General features: G+C 43.7%; 1 protein-coding gene across 1 annotated transcript in view; it reads right to left on the bottom strand.

The window, feature by feature from the left end:
- Nucleotides 1-7949: 7949 nt before the first annotated feature.
- SLC35B1 (solute carrier family 35, member B1) overlaps nucleotides 7950-15872 on the bottom strand; it is a 10877-nt gene continuing 2954 nt past the window's right edge. The window contains exons 2-8 of the mRNA XM_009321973.1: nucleotides 15623-15838; nucleotides 15046-15076; nucleotides 14676-14833; nucleotides 14196-14322; nucleotides 13451-13557; nucleotides 13029-13182; nucleotides 7950-12673 (exon numbers count right to left, since the gene is read on the bottom strand). Coding sequence (XP_009320248.1) covers nucleotides 12621-12673; nucleotides 13029-13182; nucleotides 13451-13557; nucleotides 14196-14322; nucleotides 14676-14833; nucleotides 15046-15076; nucleotides 15623-15838 — 846 coding nt within the window. The 3' untranslated portion in view covers nucleotides 7950-12620. The remainder of the gene's footprint in view (nucleotides 12674-13028; nucleotides 13183-13450; nucleotides 13558-14195; nucleotides 14323-14675; nucleotides 14834-15045; nucleotides 15077-15622; nucleotides 15839-15872) is intronic.

Here is a 15872-nt window from a genome sequence, read left to right as displayed (position 1 = left end):
GAGCTGGCGTGGGGTTTTATTTTAAATCTCTTCACCCAAGGAGGAAGTGTTAGGGGAGATGGGAGGGGCATCCCAAGGTTAGGGGAGATGGGAGGGCATACATTTCTCTTGCTGTTGTGGTGTGGCCTCGTTTCACCATTCCTCCCCATTCCTTTGAGGGTTGGGCTTAGTGTTGCGTAGTGAAAATACAAATAGTTCTCCCTTCTCTCACTTCAGGCTGGGTCGTGGGCCATCTCAGTGCGTGGGTCACCAGCGCTTGTGAAGAATGGCTCCTCACGCTGTGCACAATGAGAATTTCTTGCCAAGTTTGAGGATGATTGGGGAGGATTTTTTTCAAGGCACAGCATTTATTTTAACCTTTTGAGAAAAGGATTATAAAGCCAACGTGCTTTATGTCTGTCATTCAGGGGTCTAGATCAAGAGCTTAAGGGAGATCTTACAGACCTTCCAGTACCTACAAGAGGCTTATCAAGCAAATGGAGCCAGGCACTTCATAGTGCTACACAGCAGGAGGATGAGTGAGAAAGGTAAAAACGAGAGAGATTTAGACTGGATATAAGAAATTTTTTCATCATGACCATAGATGAGCATTTGGCCAGGTTGCCCAGAGAGACTATGCAGTCTCTGTTGGAGGTTTTCAAGGCCTAATTAAATAAAGGCCAGAGCAACCTTGTCAGATCTCGTAAGTGACCCTGCTTTGAGCAGGTTGGACCAGATGATGTCCTGAAGTCCCCTCCACTCAAATTATCCTGTGATCCTAAGATCTCTTTTATATATGGGTCTTCCCTCTTCTAATTTGTAATGGTTTGCAACCAGAGGAAGCAAAATTTTCATTGTTAGTAGTCCTTAATTACGTATATGTTTGTAGAAAGTTTATCCAGAGCTAACCTTCCTTTCCTGCCAGTTTCAGTCTCATGTTACAATGAGTTAATACAATTACACGCAAAGCACCCCGATAACCAAATTAGCCAGGTTACATAATATGTCACAGCTACACTTATTCAAATGAAAGATCCAAAGTCTTTTTATCTCAGATCTCATTCTCTCAGATGAAAAATGCTGCTTCTCATAGCGCAATTGGTCCTGTACGCTAGGCTGCCACATTTGTCCACTACTACCTCAGAGAATATTGCCTGTTTTATTGCTAACATTTTCTGCAGTGTCCTGGGTTTTCTTGGCGAGTATCTCATCCAAGTCATGACCAATTCTTGGACCCTGCTTCATTCCTTCATTTCAAAAACTGCTGCCTGTGGTGACAAAACAGCAGGTAATGCTGCATTGTAAGGAAGAAATGCCACAAAACTGCCTCTTGGAAAGTACAGAATTGGTATTAGCATTCCTATCGCGGCTACACATTTCTCCTAGAAACTTATTTTCATACCCTCTCCGTTATCCTGGATTTTATATTCACAATATAAACTGTGGATTTTTACTGACGTATTTATTCTCTTGAAGTACAAAAGGAAATTACAGCACCAGTTTAAGAGAAAACAAAGAGATTCCCCCCTCCCCTCCTGCATTAGAGCACTTAAGCTGCAGAGTCTTGATACAAGGGGTTTCTAGATAGAAGAAACAAAAATGTCTCCTTTAATTCAACACTGGCCATGTGTCATTTAGCGGTAGGGAGGTCAACCTCTTTTGCAGTTTATGATGTTCTCCTGATCAAAATTCTCTTGTTCCCAGGAAGTGGAAAATTAAATTGGGTATCTGTGGAAATGAAGATCAAATTTCACCTCTCCTCCATATGAAAAAGTTGGGTCAATTCTGTACTCCTTGGTGGCAGATAGAAGTGAAATACTGTAACTTAGTCTTCACAAACCCTACCTTCTGTCTTTAATACAATGCTGTAATAAAATGACTGGACGATTCCTAGGTGCAGGTACTGCTTGAACCTTGAAAATTTGCCTGGGGATAGGCTGGGGGGTGTGTGTTTTGACACTAGTGTGCATGTGAGAGTACCAAATTATCAAATGCATTTACTTTGGGTACAATTCTCAGTATCATCTGAATGATACAAGACAGGTGTTTTTTTTCTGCATGAAAAGAACCAGTAAATGCGACTGTACATACAGGTTTGGAGGTGTTACTTTTGTGTGTAAGTTTGATTTTTATGTGAAGCTGATTAAACTGATGTCCGTGAAAGAGTTGTGTGCAAGAATTTTAAATAGCTCCTGCTTCTTAATATTCGCTTCCTCTTTGGTTTTAATTATTTTGTTCCTACATTTTCCCTTTCAATTTACTAAAAATCTAGAAATGTAATTAGAGAGAGGCTGAACTCAGAGAAACCTGCCAGCATTTCTACATCATGATTAAATATATCACCCAGCCCTTTCGTGAGAGACTGAAAAACAGGATTCTCAATTATCTCCCTGTTATCCAGGAAAGAATCTGCAACACGTACGGATACAGACTTATTGAAAATGCAGCACTAATTAAAATCTCATATAGGCTCCTGATGAGCAGGAGAGTATGAAAACACAGTTATTTAATTATTTCCTGTGTTTGCTATCTTTGTTACAAAAACAAACAAAACCATTCTAAACAAAACCCACCTCCAATCACTGGGGAGACTTAATGAGGCTTTTATATATGCAACAGTCGCACAAACATTGCATACAATGCACACAAACATACTTGATTCACCTCTGCTTATACCAGTGAGACATCTATACAACTCATTTTCCATATGTAATGCAAAAGGAATGCTGTGGTATATTCACAAACAGTAAGGGAATCATTGCTTGGTTTAGGGTATGGTTACTGTTTGTTTTAAATTTAAGACACAAAAAGAATCTTGATATTATAGGCTTCTATGGTTTCATTGCAAAATAGTAATTTTTTGTGTCATAGCCAATTAAAAATCTAGTATCTAATAGGTTATCCTTCCAGTCTGACTTCTGCCAGGGTATCTCCATCCTCTTGAAAATGTCACGCTCTCACCTAGCCCAGTACAAAGCTTACATTATTATTTATCTTGTCAAAGGAGTCTAAGCTTTGGCACTAGCGGAGCACGCTAGAGGACAGTAAGTGCTGATATGGTTTGTGATGAAAGGAGAAGCTTCTGAGATACTGGCTTCTTTGAACTATCTAAGTCTGAGGATCCTCCAGGGAAAGGAAACTAGTGAGCTTTTTCTTTTGCAACCCTTTTCCACAAAATTTAGTTTGCAACAGAATAGCAAGTACTGAGCTAGATGGAGTCCCGTATCCCCGCTTTTCCTTCACTATAAATTAACTAATCTTCAGTGTTGCATGGAGTAGGAAGGTAAGCTGAGTATTACCCATCTTTTAAAACTTTAAAAAAGTGTAGAGAAGTTAAGTAGCTTGTTCATACACAAAAAAAAAGGATGAAATTGGGAAACTGGTTGCTTCCGGTTTCAAAGCAGAAATCCAGAAGAGTATAGGACTTAGGTGGGTTTTAGGCATCCAGATTCAAAACTATGACTGAAAGCAATTTTTTTTCAACAGATGTATAAAATCACAGATACCTGAATTTTTCCGGTACCGCCCTTTCTGCCCTGAAAGTTCACTTAAGTATTGCCAGTTTCTGGTTATGCATGTGCTCAAAACCATCCTTGTCCTAGCACTTAAGCAATTAGCTCCTACTTTCATTACATTCGGATCCAGTAGCACCTATGTCCCTTGGAGCATGAAAGGATAAATTTGCTCTAGCACAGCCACCGCATACACAGAGCGTTAAATTCAGTACAAAACACAGTAACGATCAGCACTTCTATGAGAAAGTGCCTGCTGGTAGCGGTGGGATAGTCTCCTTTTTCTAAGGAGAAACCATTCTCGGGTCTGAGTTTACTGCTATGCATATTTCTTGTCTGAATTTGCTTTCCGGACTTCAAAATACTGTAAGATAACTTAGTAATTGTTGCTGTGAGTAAAAACTACTTTTATTTGTGAGAAAACAAACATTGTTTAAAAAATTCTTGACCTCCTTTGGAAGAACTCTGACTTGGAGATTTTAATTGCAGGGAATCTGTTCATAATGCTATTTTTACATGTATTGGAAAAGTATCAAAGCTAATTTTTTAGAAGAGGAAATTATACTTTAAAATGCACTATTGTGAGAGTGACTCCCTAATGTCTTTGAGTTGGTGCTTTGTTTCTCGTTAGAAGCATCTCCCGTCTTCCCTGATGAGCCTGCTCTTGTTTTCAGTGCTAGTTTGCTTTAAGATGCTTTTGATCCTGTATTCATTAAAACCTGATCCTGCTGCTTCCCACCAGCCCTAATGGTCTGTGAAATTATTTTCCTTTCTCCAAGATGCTGTTAACTCTGCTAGCACCTGCAGAGTAGAGGAGCTCAGAACATTGTCGAAAGTCCTCAGATTTATTCAAACCCGCTTTTCTCCACAAACAAGAATTAATCTTCAATGTTATCACAGCAATCTTCCTTACTGGAGAAGTGGGAACGGACTGCAACAGAGTCTAAAGGTTTTTATCACTGCTGTTTTCCCCTTCTACAGGTAGAGAGAGAGATAATTGGACAAAAGACTTGAAAAATCGAGGATAAGATTCACTCGGTATAACAGAGCATGAAACTATGAATGAGCATAAAGGGCTCCAACAGCTGGAAAAAAAAAAAAAAAAGGAAGTAAATCCAGTAAGAAAGAAGTAGGGAACAATGAAGCTAAGTGATCTAGTAAAGGAAAAACGTAAAACTGCATTTGCAGTCTGGACCTTGCAGGGAATAACAACAGGTGAGGAAAAAGCAGGATTTTTAAGGTATCATAAATGAAGACTTTTTCAATCACGTAGCATCAGGATTCATAACAAGATGACAGTTTAGTCTTGTTCTATTTTTTTAATGCTGGTGGAAGAGAGGAGAGCTCTCTAAATTTCTGCTTTCGACACAAAGATTAATACTAGCTGTCAGTATGTACTTTATTGCACAAATTCTAGCAAGTATTATGACTTAAATATTGCTATTCTAGAACATTCTTACGGAACTGAACAGCTTAATGTGGAGCTAATCGGCTCTTTGTTTTTGCCTTCTCATTAGCAATGTCCTGCAATGACTATTATGGCATTAAGTTCCTGCAACCAAAATGGCTGTAATGAGTATTCAGATGTTTAATTTCATTTGAAGATGCACTCAGTTATTGCATAGAAAATTGTTTTCTACAAGGGTGATTTCAAAACCAGGCATTCAGGAGCCATGAAAACCAACCACAAGTAAGGTTGTCCGTGCAATATTTTGGTCCTATTGTAGAGGTCTGTATGCTGTAGTCTATAATTGTATGATCACGTTAGCTTTAACCTGATTTCCTAAGGAGACAAAGCTTATGTTGTTTGATGTTCCTATCTTCCTACCCCATCCCTCAATAACTTCTAATTCAGCAGTGTTCTCCAACCAAGTTAAAACAAAGAAGTAGGGGCCTCAAAGATCACTGCATTCTACCACATTCCATCAAAGAAGGGGTTGCTAATTCCAGCGTTTACAGAACTACTTTTTTCACTGGACTGTGCTATCCCTTTCTGTGAGTGGGTAAGTTTATAGATAATGAAATGAAATGTTGCATCCTGTATGGGTTCCCAGGATTTATGTAACTCACACTTCCTAAAATATTTACTGACTGCAAAAATAATTAACTTCTTCCTGGGCCTTTCCTCAATTATCAGGTAATGGTGTCTTGCTGCTTAGAAATATTAATGAAGCTATCTTAACCAGTACCTCTGTGATTTTAAGTGATACTATGCTTCATGCACTATAGACAGAGGGGAAAAAAAAAAAGACATCTTAGGATTTATCAAACCAGAGAAGACAAAGTTCACGTCAAAACTATGCACTAATTTGAAGTGCCCAACTTGATACATCTCAGGCCTTGTTATTCAGAGAAGCTGGTAATTCAGTTGTGCTTTGTGTGTTCAGATGAGAGTTTTACATCTCTCCAGCTGTGGCTGTGAACTCCCCCTTTTGCAGATCTAGCCCAGCTGTTCGTACAAAAATAAAAAACAGTCATCAGTTAAACACGTCAGGTTATGGGATTGCCACACAGGTCCTAAGGCAGGGGCAGAATCTGCTAATCCAAATCGCTGTTGTTTCTTAATCCTGAGACCAGGATTGTTTTTCTTGCCACATTCACTGTAAAACTAATTAACAAGTTATAGCCTATCGTGTTCACTGAATGAGATCTCTCAAGACCTTGGGAGAAAGTGACATTACAATTCTGAGAATAAACTAAATCAGAGCAGGCTGCAAATTTGTCTCGAAAGCAGACTCAGCTTCTCAAAGCTGATAAGGAATAAAAGAGGCAGCCTTTGCCTGCAAGCAGTTTGCGTTGTTCTGAGAAGTGATTTTTAGAAGTTTAGCTAACGAATGTCAAGCAATCGTGCTGCCAGAGGACACAAACTCAACTGTCTACTTTTTCCACTACCACAGAAACTGGAGACGATGATCCCTACTGTTTGAGTGTACTTGAGAGGGGCGAGATTTTTATTGCCTCGTAATGTTTAATTTTAGGTGGGAAATAGTCCTTTGGAGGACAGTTTTCTGCTGTCGATGGGAAGAGGCCATTGCAGATGGGCCTAGTATGCCCTCTATTCACGTTCCAGGGCCACTGCAAGATTTCTTAGTGTTGTCTTTAAACAGTGGCTATTATAAAGGGGAAATGACAACATTTGATTAAAAACTGTGGGGTGCTAGTCCCACCTGCAGAAAAGCAAATCACTATGTACAAGGACCGTTATGGAAAAGATTTCCTTGCTGTCCTCCAATTATGTATGCCTATTAAAAATATTTCATTTCATTCCCGTTTTCGAGTTTCAGTCAAGCAAAAGACTTAGTCCTCATTCCAGGTGATGGAAGGTTTCCGTGACGGGCCTGGCAGGATTTTAACTTTTATGGATTCTTTGGCATCTGGTCTGTGCCAATAGAACTGCTCTTGGGAATGCCTAACGCTGCACATTTGTGCTGCTCTTGAGTAAAACTGAAGACCCAAGTAAAGGACCTGAACCTACTTCCAGGGAAAAGCACACCACCATCCCTGACCCTGGCAGTCTTTTTTTGGGTTTTTTTTGCATTCTCCTAGCAAAACACCTCTACTGCATGAGTCAGTATTTCAACAAGTACCGTGTATGGAAACCATGCTGTCTTCTGAACACTTTTTTTTTTTTCTTTAAAACAGATTAATTGCTCATAAAAGCTTTGGGAATAGGCTGTGAGCTTACCAAAGTAACTGAACTGTGATGATGAAGGTGGTATTAAAAATGTTCAGGATCCTGTATGTGCATAAATATACAAAATGGATGAAAATGACATTGCAAGCACTGCAGAAAAGCATGGCAAGAGAAAGGAAAAAAAGCCACGTGACCATTTTTGCTAATTTAATTCTGAAGCCTTACATGCACTTTTCATCTTAATATTTTTCCTTAAAATACTTAAAACCTTAAATACCTCATTCCAGTGTGACATCCAGCTGTCTCAGTTTCAGTCTGAGGCAATTACTGTTTCTCCTGTTCTCTACATGCATCCCTGGCTCACTGTTGCTGAAATTCCATTAGTTATGAACTGTAAATCTAAGTATGAAACTGGTTATTATAAGAGTATGTATTTCAAATGCATATCCCATCCCTATCGGCCTTACAAACTTCTTCCTACTACGAGTCAGCATAAACTTACTACATGCTAAAGTGGGACTCTAAAGCTAGCACGTATTTTCCCCGATGGGTGCTATTTTTATTCTCATGTGCTTTTCAGTCCCTGAAATCTGACAGGAATTCCCATTCCCTTTGCAGGAGTGTGTGGAATCCTGCCGGATAAGCTCACATCATCACTGACTCTTAACTGAACGGCACAGCCTAAATCCTAGTTGTTCTTGGAAGAATGACTGTTAGGGTTGGGTTTAAGCGGTATCTTCAAGATTGGCAATTCATTGATTTCAAAGCAGTAACGATAATTTCCGTATCCCTTAAACTGTTGTCATTTGAGCATGAGTCTTTGCTATCCTGTGACCAGAAAATTATCAGTGGTACACAATTATATCCACCTCTGTAAAAAATATGCACATACAGTATCATCTACCTTATTCTATGTGCTCTCTAAACATTTGGGGTTTTTTAAACATCTGCTGATGGAGTTGCAGAAGGAGCTCGTAAAAACGAGGAAGATGAAAGGAAAAGGAACGCAGCTGCTAAGTTTTCCCCCCTGTGGATGCCATGTCTCAGTTAGCTATGAAATAAAACTTCACCTTTCTTAGCTGATACATCAGCGAGTTCCTCCTGGAGGGACAACAGGCACAAACGCTGCAGCAATGTAATCTGCTGTTTATTCTCAGTACGTGCGTGACTCTTCTCATCTCCCTGGAACCACCAAGAACTGACAAGGTTCCTAGGAGAATTCTGGCAGGAATGTTTTCAAAAACATCGACCGTGATGCCGGTGGCTGCTGCTGTGCGGGAAGCCAGCTGTTCGTGTTACAGGAGGACAAGAGCACACGCAGGCGTGCGCATACTTATTTATACTCATGCTATTTGTAATGAAGGCCATTCTGCAGAAGAGATGGTGATTGTCTTAAAGCTTCTAACGACTTAGCTTGAATGTAGTCTCTGCTGATGGTCAAAAAGAATTAAGCAGAATAAAAATGGAGGAGACCTTGATTTCCACATTATGCTTTTACTGTAAGCACAAAGACTCTAGAAGTACAGTTACATCGCTAATTAAAGAGGAACTGCTTTTTTGTTGTTTTTCTCCTTGCATTTCTTGAAAATGATTGAAATAAGAGTTCCCCCTGCTGGTAACTGGATGAGTCATAAATGGACTTGGGGTTGGGACTCTGAAGGCAACAAAAAGTAGAAGAGAGGAAGATGGAATCTCTTCATAATTTCTCAGTCTGACCTTCATGTTTTGCACTTGCAGGGCTTTGTCTAAGGCACTTAATAAATTAATCTCCTACTCAACTGACCTCCCTTCCTCTTCTACTCAGAAAAAGACCAGTCACATCTGCTAAGGAAGGCGCAAACCACAAGCATTCCCTTTAGTAACTCCTTGGCAAGTCAGCCCAAACTCAAAACATTACAGAGCTTTGAACACAAAGCACCTACCATCTTGACTGCAAAGGGTGACGTTTTACGCTTTGCAAAAACTTTTCATTTTGGAAAATATGTCATTACACAATTTCCCCAGCTTGCTTACAGCTGGGGAAAGACAGATCAAGCACACAGGACTAAAAAGAACAAGGTAGTCTCTTATTTAACTAGGTTTGCACCCTTCTAATAAACTGGAGAATGTCTAAAAAAAGCAGAGAGACACAAACCGAGTCATAGCAGAACTGGCGAAGCCCAGATTGTTGGTAGAGAACCTGGGCACTGTGCTTTAATTCCCTGAAACCTCTAAACTGCTTACAGGTGCACACGCTACCACAGGCGGCTTCCTTCTTTGAATAAGCAAAATAGAACTTGCCAGCAGTAGTTAACGATTCCTCTGCACAGCCGTACCCTAGATGTTACGCGGCATCTAGATAAACCCGAGTAAGTTCTGTCAACGCTTTGTACATTACTAATCTCTTACTTGAAGACAGAAAGCCTTTCCTGACACCTCACCAGAATTCAAGCATTGCCTCTGAAGACACTTGTGCTGTTTATAAAAAAAGAAGAAAGCCAAAAAACTATTGAACACATTTATCCCTCTGCAAAAGGCCCCTTGAAGAGGAGCTACCATTTCTAACAGGAAAAAGTAACACGGAGGCTGAAAACTTTATTGGATCCTAACCCAGTTCCTCTGGAGTTTACCTGTCTTTAAATAAAGAGACAGCTGAACTCAAGCAGGAACATACACCAAAAGTCACCAGGCAGGCTTCTCAAAACGTGGTAACCAGTCTGTCACTGGGGAGAGGCATTACAGCACTCCTCCTGGCAGCTCAAAGCTGGGGACCTGTTTTGTGGCAGCGTTGTTAAAACTGTCCAAGAAGAAAAGCCAGCGCTGATTTGAAAATAGCCTCTCGAATTGCTTTTGTAGACTCCTCTGGGATCTCGCAGTACGTGAGGTCTGGAGAGAAGACAGCAAGCTGTCCAAGGAAATCCAAAGGATTCAGACTTAAGGTAGGTACAAGAGCTGCCTTTGTTTTAAGAAATTCTGATTGACTAAGAGTTGGAGGTGCAGCAAAAACCAAGCTGGAGCAACACCAGGAACAGGCTTTAGAGCTAAAGTGGGTCAAGGGAGCCTGCAGCAATCAGGAGAGAGAAAATCTCCTTTATTTTCTTTCTTCTTGGCAGACTGATCTTTAAATCTGTGCTCTGAATACAGACAAGTTGAAGATGTTGGTAAAGACAGATCCTGGCTTAGAAAATAGACCCTAGGAAGCTCCCAGCTTTCTTCTTTCTGCCGGTCGCCTAGGCTGCTGCAGCGTGGGGAAGGGGACAGGCCCGTGGGTTTGAGCAAAATTTCCCTTGAAACTATGGTGGCTTCTTTTCAACGGTTAAGGAAAAAATTAACAATGAAGTCTTTCTTTCATTTTTAAGACACTGTCTCTCCTAGAGCTACACCTAGACCCAGGGCAAAGGGGGGAGGAGAGTTCAGGAAGAGCAGTCTTCCAGCATGTCCACCAACGAGGCAATTTGGCTTGAGATGCTGTAAATAAAAAGGAGATTGCCGATAACAGACTGACAGCGCAGCGGAGAAAGGCTGCTGCTATCTCAGTCCCTCAGTTTCTGATGATATACTTTCTCAAGAGCTTTAGTCAGTATAGAATTACCGCTAATAAGCGATTCTGCTTCTGTGGAGTCAAAATAGGAGTGATTGCCCTTTGATTTGTAGCACACGCTCTAGAACAGAGTAGCGGTTTGTAGCAGCAGTGACTCAAATAGCCTTAACAGGCGACATGTTTGAACAGAAATTCCAAGATTATCACCAGGAAGTGGATGGCTGAGGGCGTGATTTATAACACATTTTTCAGGCGTTTGTATTTGCACAGTGACGGGGGAGCTGGGTCTATTCCTACATTAGATTACTAATAGAAGGGAAAACAAGTCTGCAAAACTAATGGAATTGAGAGCTCGCCTAGAATCTTTTTGCTGCTTTTGGTTGCCGAGTTTGAGAATCGGTTAAATTTAAGGTAGTGCCAAGAGACAGAGGAGCGCAAGTCCTATAAACACAGAGGAAGGATAGTTTTGTGATTAAGACGCACAAAAGAATTAATTCTTATCTCTGCCGCAGTGTTCATGAACGAGTCAGGCAATTTCTCTTCTCCCTTTTATAAAATGGAAATAGTATTCATTACCTTAGAGACACCGGGAGGCATAACTGTCTTCGGGGGAGCCAGGATCCCCACCGTACAGTAGCAGATGCCAGCACATGGTGTTCATCAGGCAGCATTCACGGAGTTAAGCCACAGAAGCTTTTACTTCAGGATTCCCTACTACTGAGAACATGTTTGTTTGCTACTTATCACTTGACCTTTAAGACAATGTAAGTTAGCAAAGAGGTGAAGCTGACAGAGAAAGACCCTTTAATAGCCTAGGGTTTAATTTTGCAAGAAATGTGTTGTTTGAGTAGAACTACAGGACAGTGAGACAGATTAAATGAAAACCAAATTTGAGGCCAAAAAAGTTGTAAGAAAACACTGGAGGGGTGGGGGGGGGAGAGAGAGAGAGGGAGAGAGAGACTTACAACAGCCGCTCAGGAAAGAGATCAAGATCCCATCTGGAGGGGCAAAAGGCCAAAGCCACCGAACAGATGGAGACCAAGCGACAGCTGGTAGAAACATGCTTTCATGTGTAAAGTTTGCTCTTTGGAGAATTTTGCTCTCCAACTCTGAAGGCATCATTATGATAACAACTCCTCCCCACGCAACACCGGGGAGCTAGCCTGCGCTCAGGAGCGGGTGTTGGAAAGCTGGCCGTGAGGGTGGTTAATTAACGAGGGCCTTTGCAACATGCAGACACTGCTGTCGCGCAACCTTGGCGTGGTTTTAGCAGCAGAGGGTCCTGTTCCTTCACCAGAGGGGGGGGGGATGAAAAGAATTAATTTGGGCCCCACTGGTTAAACAGGTTTCCTGTAAACTTTTACATATGCCAAGAGTTGCTTCTGTTCTAGAAGGGCTCGGACGAAGGATATAATGCGTCTCCATGTTTACGCATATTATTTCAATGGAAGAGCATCCAACCGGCTGCTCCACCAACTCAGTTACGGAAAAAAGAAAATCATACAGCCAATGAGAAGAGGGGGTTGTCTTCAACACGGGCCTTTAATCCAGGGATCTTTCCAGGCCACACCAAAGAACTAGCGGAATTCTACGACTAGCCCTCTCCTGGGAGAGAGGTGTGCTGTTTCTCCCCAAGATCAGCCAACGAGACCGAAATTAAAGTTCTGGAAAAGCGGCCATTGTCTCTTTTTCTTTAATAAAGATATGAAGTTTTTTTCCTGTTAAGGCAAGAGTTTCATCCTGCTGCTAGGATCTAGTAACGCAGCTTTGATTACGGGGGGGTGGGGGGAAGCTTAATTACAGTTAAAACTAAAGTATTACACTTCTAAGACGATTTAGAATTAAAAAACTATAACACAAAAAATCCAAACACTCTCCTTCTGATTACCTATCCTGAGTCCAGTTTCATAACAGATTTTGAGGTACAAGACAATAAATTAAAAGTTCATTCCAGCTGCAGAGATCAACCATCTCCTCAATGCGATGTCTTCTTTACTCCCTTTCCAAATTTGGCATCAAGTCCAAGGCCTGCGAAGAGATAAAAATAACCCGTGCGCATAGAACGTGAAGCCATTTTCTTCGAACAAATACAACACAAGGAACTTTGTGAAAAATCAGCTTAACGGCACCAACTGGTTACGGTTGCCTCGGGGGCGTTGCTTTCCCGGGGTTTGGGGGGGGGAGACCAAAGAGATCCGCTAGAATTCGCGTTCCTCTCTTCCTGCACTGGTGAGGCTACTAACACGCTCCTCCACGGAGGGTGTTTTAATGCAATTAGGGGTTTTTTTTGACCAGCATCTTTTGTTAGCTCTCCCCTCGCTACACATCGTCTCTGTTTAAGTCAATAGGGGAAAGACCCCGGGCGTTCGCTTCCCAGACTTACCCAAGAACACCAGGACCGTCCCCACCCACTGCATCGTACTGATGGGATTGGCAAACAGAATGACGGAGGCTAAAATGGTGAAGAACTTGCGGGTCGTGGTGATGATGGAACAGGTCAGAGGTCCGAAGTATACCACAGTCATGAAAATGAAACTCTGTCAAAAACAAAGAGATGCCTTTTGTCACTCTGACTGGAAAAAACACGGATCGTATTTTCAGATGAAAAGCCATCGAGCCAGAGCCGAAAGAATTTTATTTCAAATCCTGGTTGTTTGCATACAAACGTCAACCAGTTTTACTCTGAAGGCAGCCTGTACAGAAAGCAACAACCGAAGCAACGGAAAGCGAGGCGGCCTCGCTTTGCCGTCTCCCAGCAGGGCAAACATCCCAGCGAAGGCCGCGGAACAAGGGAAGCGCGTTTACCTGACCCAGCGCACTCGTCAGGCCAAACAGTAGGATGTTGTAAATGACGCTGGGGTAGCGTTCCGTAAAACTCAAGAACTCCCAGAGCTCTCCAGTGAACAATATCCCTGGAAGAAAGATCAAGATGAGAAGCAAGAATTACGAGCCCAGAGGCAGCCCGAGCAGCCGCTGCCTACGCAGTACGAGTTCGGTTTACGCTCATAACCCAACAGGAGCTACTAAAAGCAAAGACCGAATTCCACGCAGCGGAAAACAAAGAGAACAGGAGAAAAAGCGATCGCCTTCCTAGTTAATTAACGAAAGAAGCAATCGTTAACTGCAGATCCAATTCTGAGAAAACAGCCCCTAGCAATGAATTAGAAAGCGCTACTCCCTAATTGGAGCAGAAAGCTACGGTGATACGGTCTGCTCCTCTGCCGGCGCACGAGGGCCCTCGGGTAGAAACGCGGGCGGTTGGGGCTGGAGCAGGGAGCTTGGCCTGCAGGGAGGACTTCTCAGAAGCCAACAAGCGTCGGGCGGCTACGCTCGGCGTGAAGCGGTGTCCTCTAGTGGGCGTGAGGAGAGCTACACTGACCAACCCCCACTTCTTATACACAGACAGATAAAACCCAACCCAAAACATAAAGTTATTTGCAAAAAGTGTTCTAGGCCCTTTTTTGGAGCGGGACACGATGTCTCTTCCCAGGGGGTGTCCCAGGGCAGTCTCTGGGCGCGGCGGCTGTGGTTTTTGCGGGGTGTTCCTTACCAGCCCCCAGGAACAAGGTGGACCACAGATTAACGTTCAGCATCATGTGATTGGAACCCGTTTGGTAGTGAGCTCTCATGTGGTCCTGAGACACACCAGTCAGCCCATCCAAGGTCAGTGACAGCAGCTGAGAAGAGACAGAGATAAGAGAACGCAAAGAAAACCTTCATTCTTTATTTCTTCTCCGTGGGGAAGACCTTGAGCATTCTCCCCCTTTGTTCTTTTACATCCCAATCACCTGTTCAACAGCAATTACGTGGCCTCAGAACACACGCTAAGAGGGATGCGCCTGTACTCATGCGCTGATCTCACGCCACAGCTTAAGAGCGCGCCCCTCCAGCCCCGGCGTCCTCCTGCGGGCGTGTTTCCACACCAGCTTTAGGGCACGCTGGAGGTACAAAGGACGCGGCCTTATCTGTGTTGTAACTGCTAGTTCCTCCTCGCCCCGGCCGGGGTCACGTGTGCGTTGGCAGCACTCACCAGAAGGAGCTCTCCATAGCCAAAGACGTGGTCATCGCTCCCAGCCCCCTTTTTAGGTTTGTACAGAAACAGGGCCACGCCTGCGACTATCAAGAGGACGCAGAGATACTTGGCCGGGGGATACTTCTTCCGCAGCAAAGTCACTCCTAAAAGCATGACTGTAAAGAAAGCAACGTCACAAACCGCTCCCAAAACCCGCTCATGGGATTTTAACTTGGCCCAACAGAACAACACGCAGATAAACCGCCGCTTGCGTCTCCCGTGGCAGAGGGGACGGAAGGGGAGAGGCACTGTTTTGGCAGCTGAGGTCCGTGTCGAGGGCACGAGAAATCCCCGCAAACATACCCGAAGAAACGTGAAATTTGCTTACCTGGAATAGGCTTACAGGATTTGCCTAGGACCTACGAAAGAAAGACTCTGTTAACCACCCGCGTGCCATCAACCCGCCCGCAAGGAGAGAGATCACGGCAACGCAAGGGTGACCGTGCGGGATCAGACCGCCCCGACGCGCCCCTCCCATAAAACACACCAGCTACTTCAAGAAAAGGAAGACGAAAAACCCCACGGCAGGGCGACTGCTAAATTAACGGTGAAGCTTTCAGAAATCGTCTCAAGCCCTCCAACATTAGCACCCGCTCCCAGTTAGCGAATTCCCGTAACTTCTAGGGATTGCTGTTCCCTTTCTGGAACAGTCTGAGCTCTTTTGGCCCCTCTCTGCACACCCAGGGCCGACTGAACCGCAGCGGCACAGCCCCACAAACGCAGCTACAGGAAAACAAAACCGCGGTTTCCCTCCGTGTCATTTCACCGGCCGGTTCTTCCGCAGCGTTAGCCTCGTCAGCGCAGCGCCCGTTTTCGGGGCGCCCCGCGCGTTAAGGGGGGGGGGGGGAACGGAGCGCCAAGCTGTGCATTAACGCCGCCTCCCCTGGCCCCCCGCCCCGCTCCACCTGAGTCGGGTAGCTGACGAACTGCAGAGCCGAGTTGCTGGAAACCATAGCGCCCAGGTAGGAGAGGGAGCAAGCGGCGTAGAGCCAGCTCCGCGTGCGATCCGCCTTGACGGCGTCGAAGAACTGGATCACTGGAAGGAAGGCGGGGAAGGGGAAAGTCAGGAGAGCCGCCAACAGCCACCACCGCCACGAAGCGCCCGGAGACGTGAGGGGCAACTGACGGCGATGCCCCGCCGTAAGAGCGGCAGCA

This window comes from Pygoscelis adeliae, unplaced genomic scaffold (assembly GCF_000699105.1).
Source record: "Pygoscelis adeliae isolate BGI_AS28 unplaced genomic scaffold, ASM69910v1 Scaffold504, whole genome shotgun sequence".
Taxonomy (NCBI): Eukaryota; Metazoa; Chordata; class Aves; order Sphenisciformes; family Spheniscidae; genus Pygoscelis; species Pygoscelis adeliae.
This window is presented reverse-complemented; position numbering and strand designations above follow the sequence as displayed.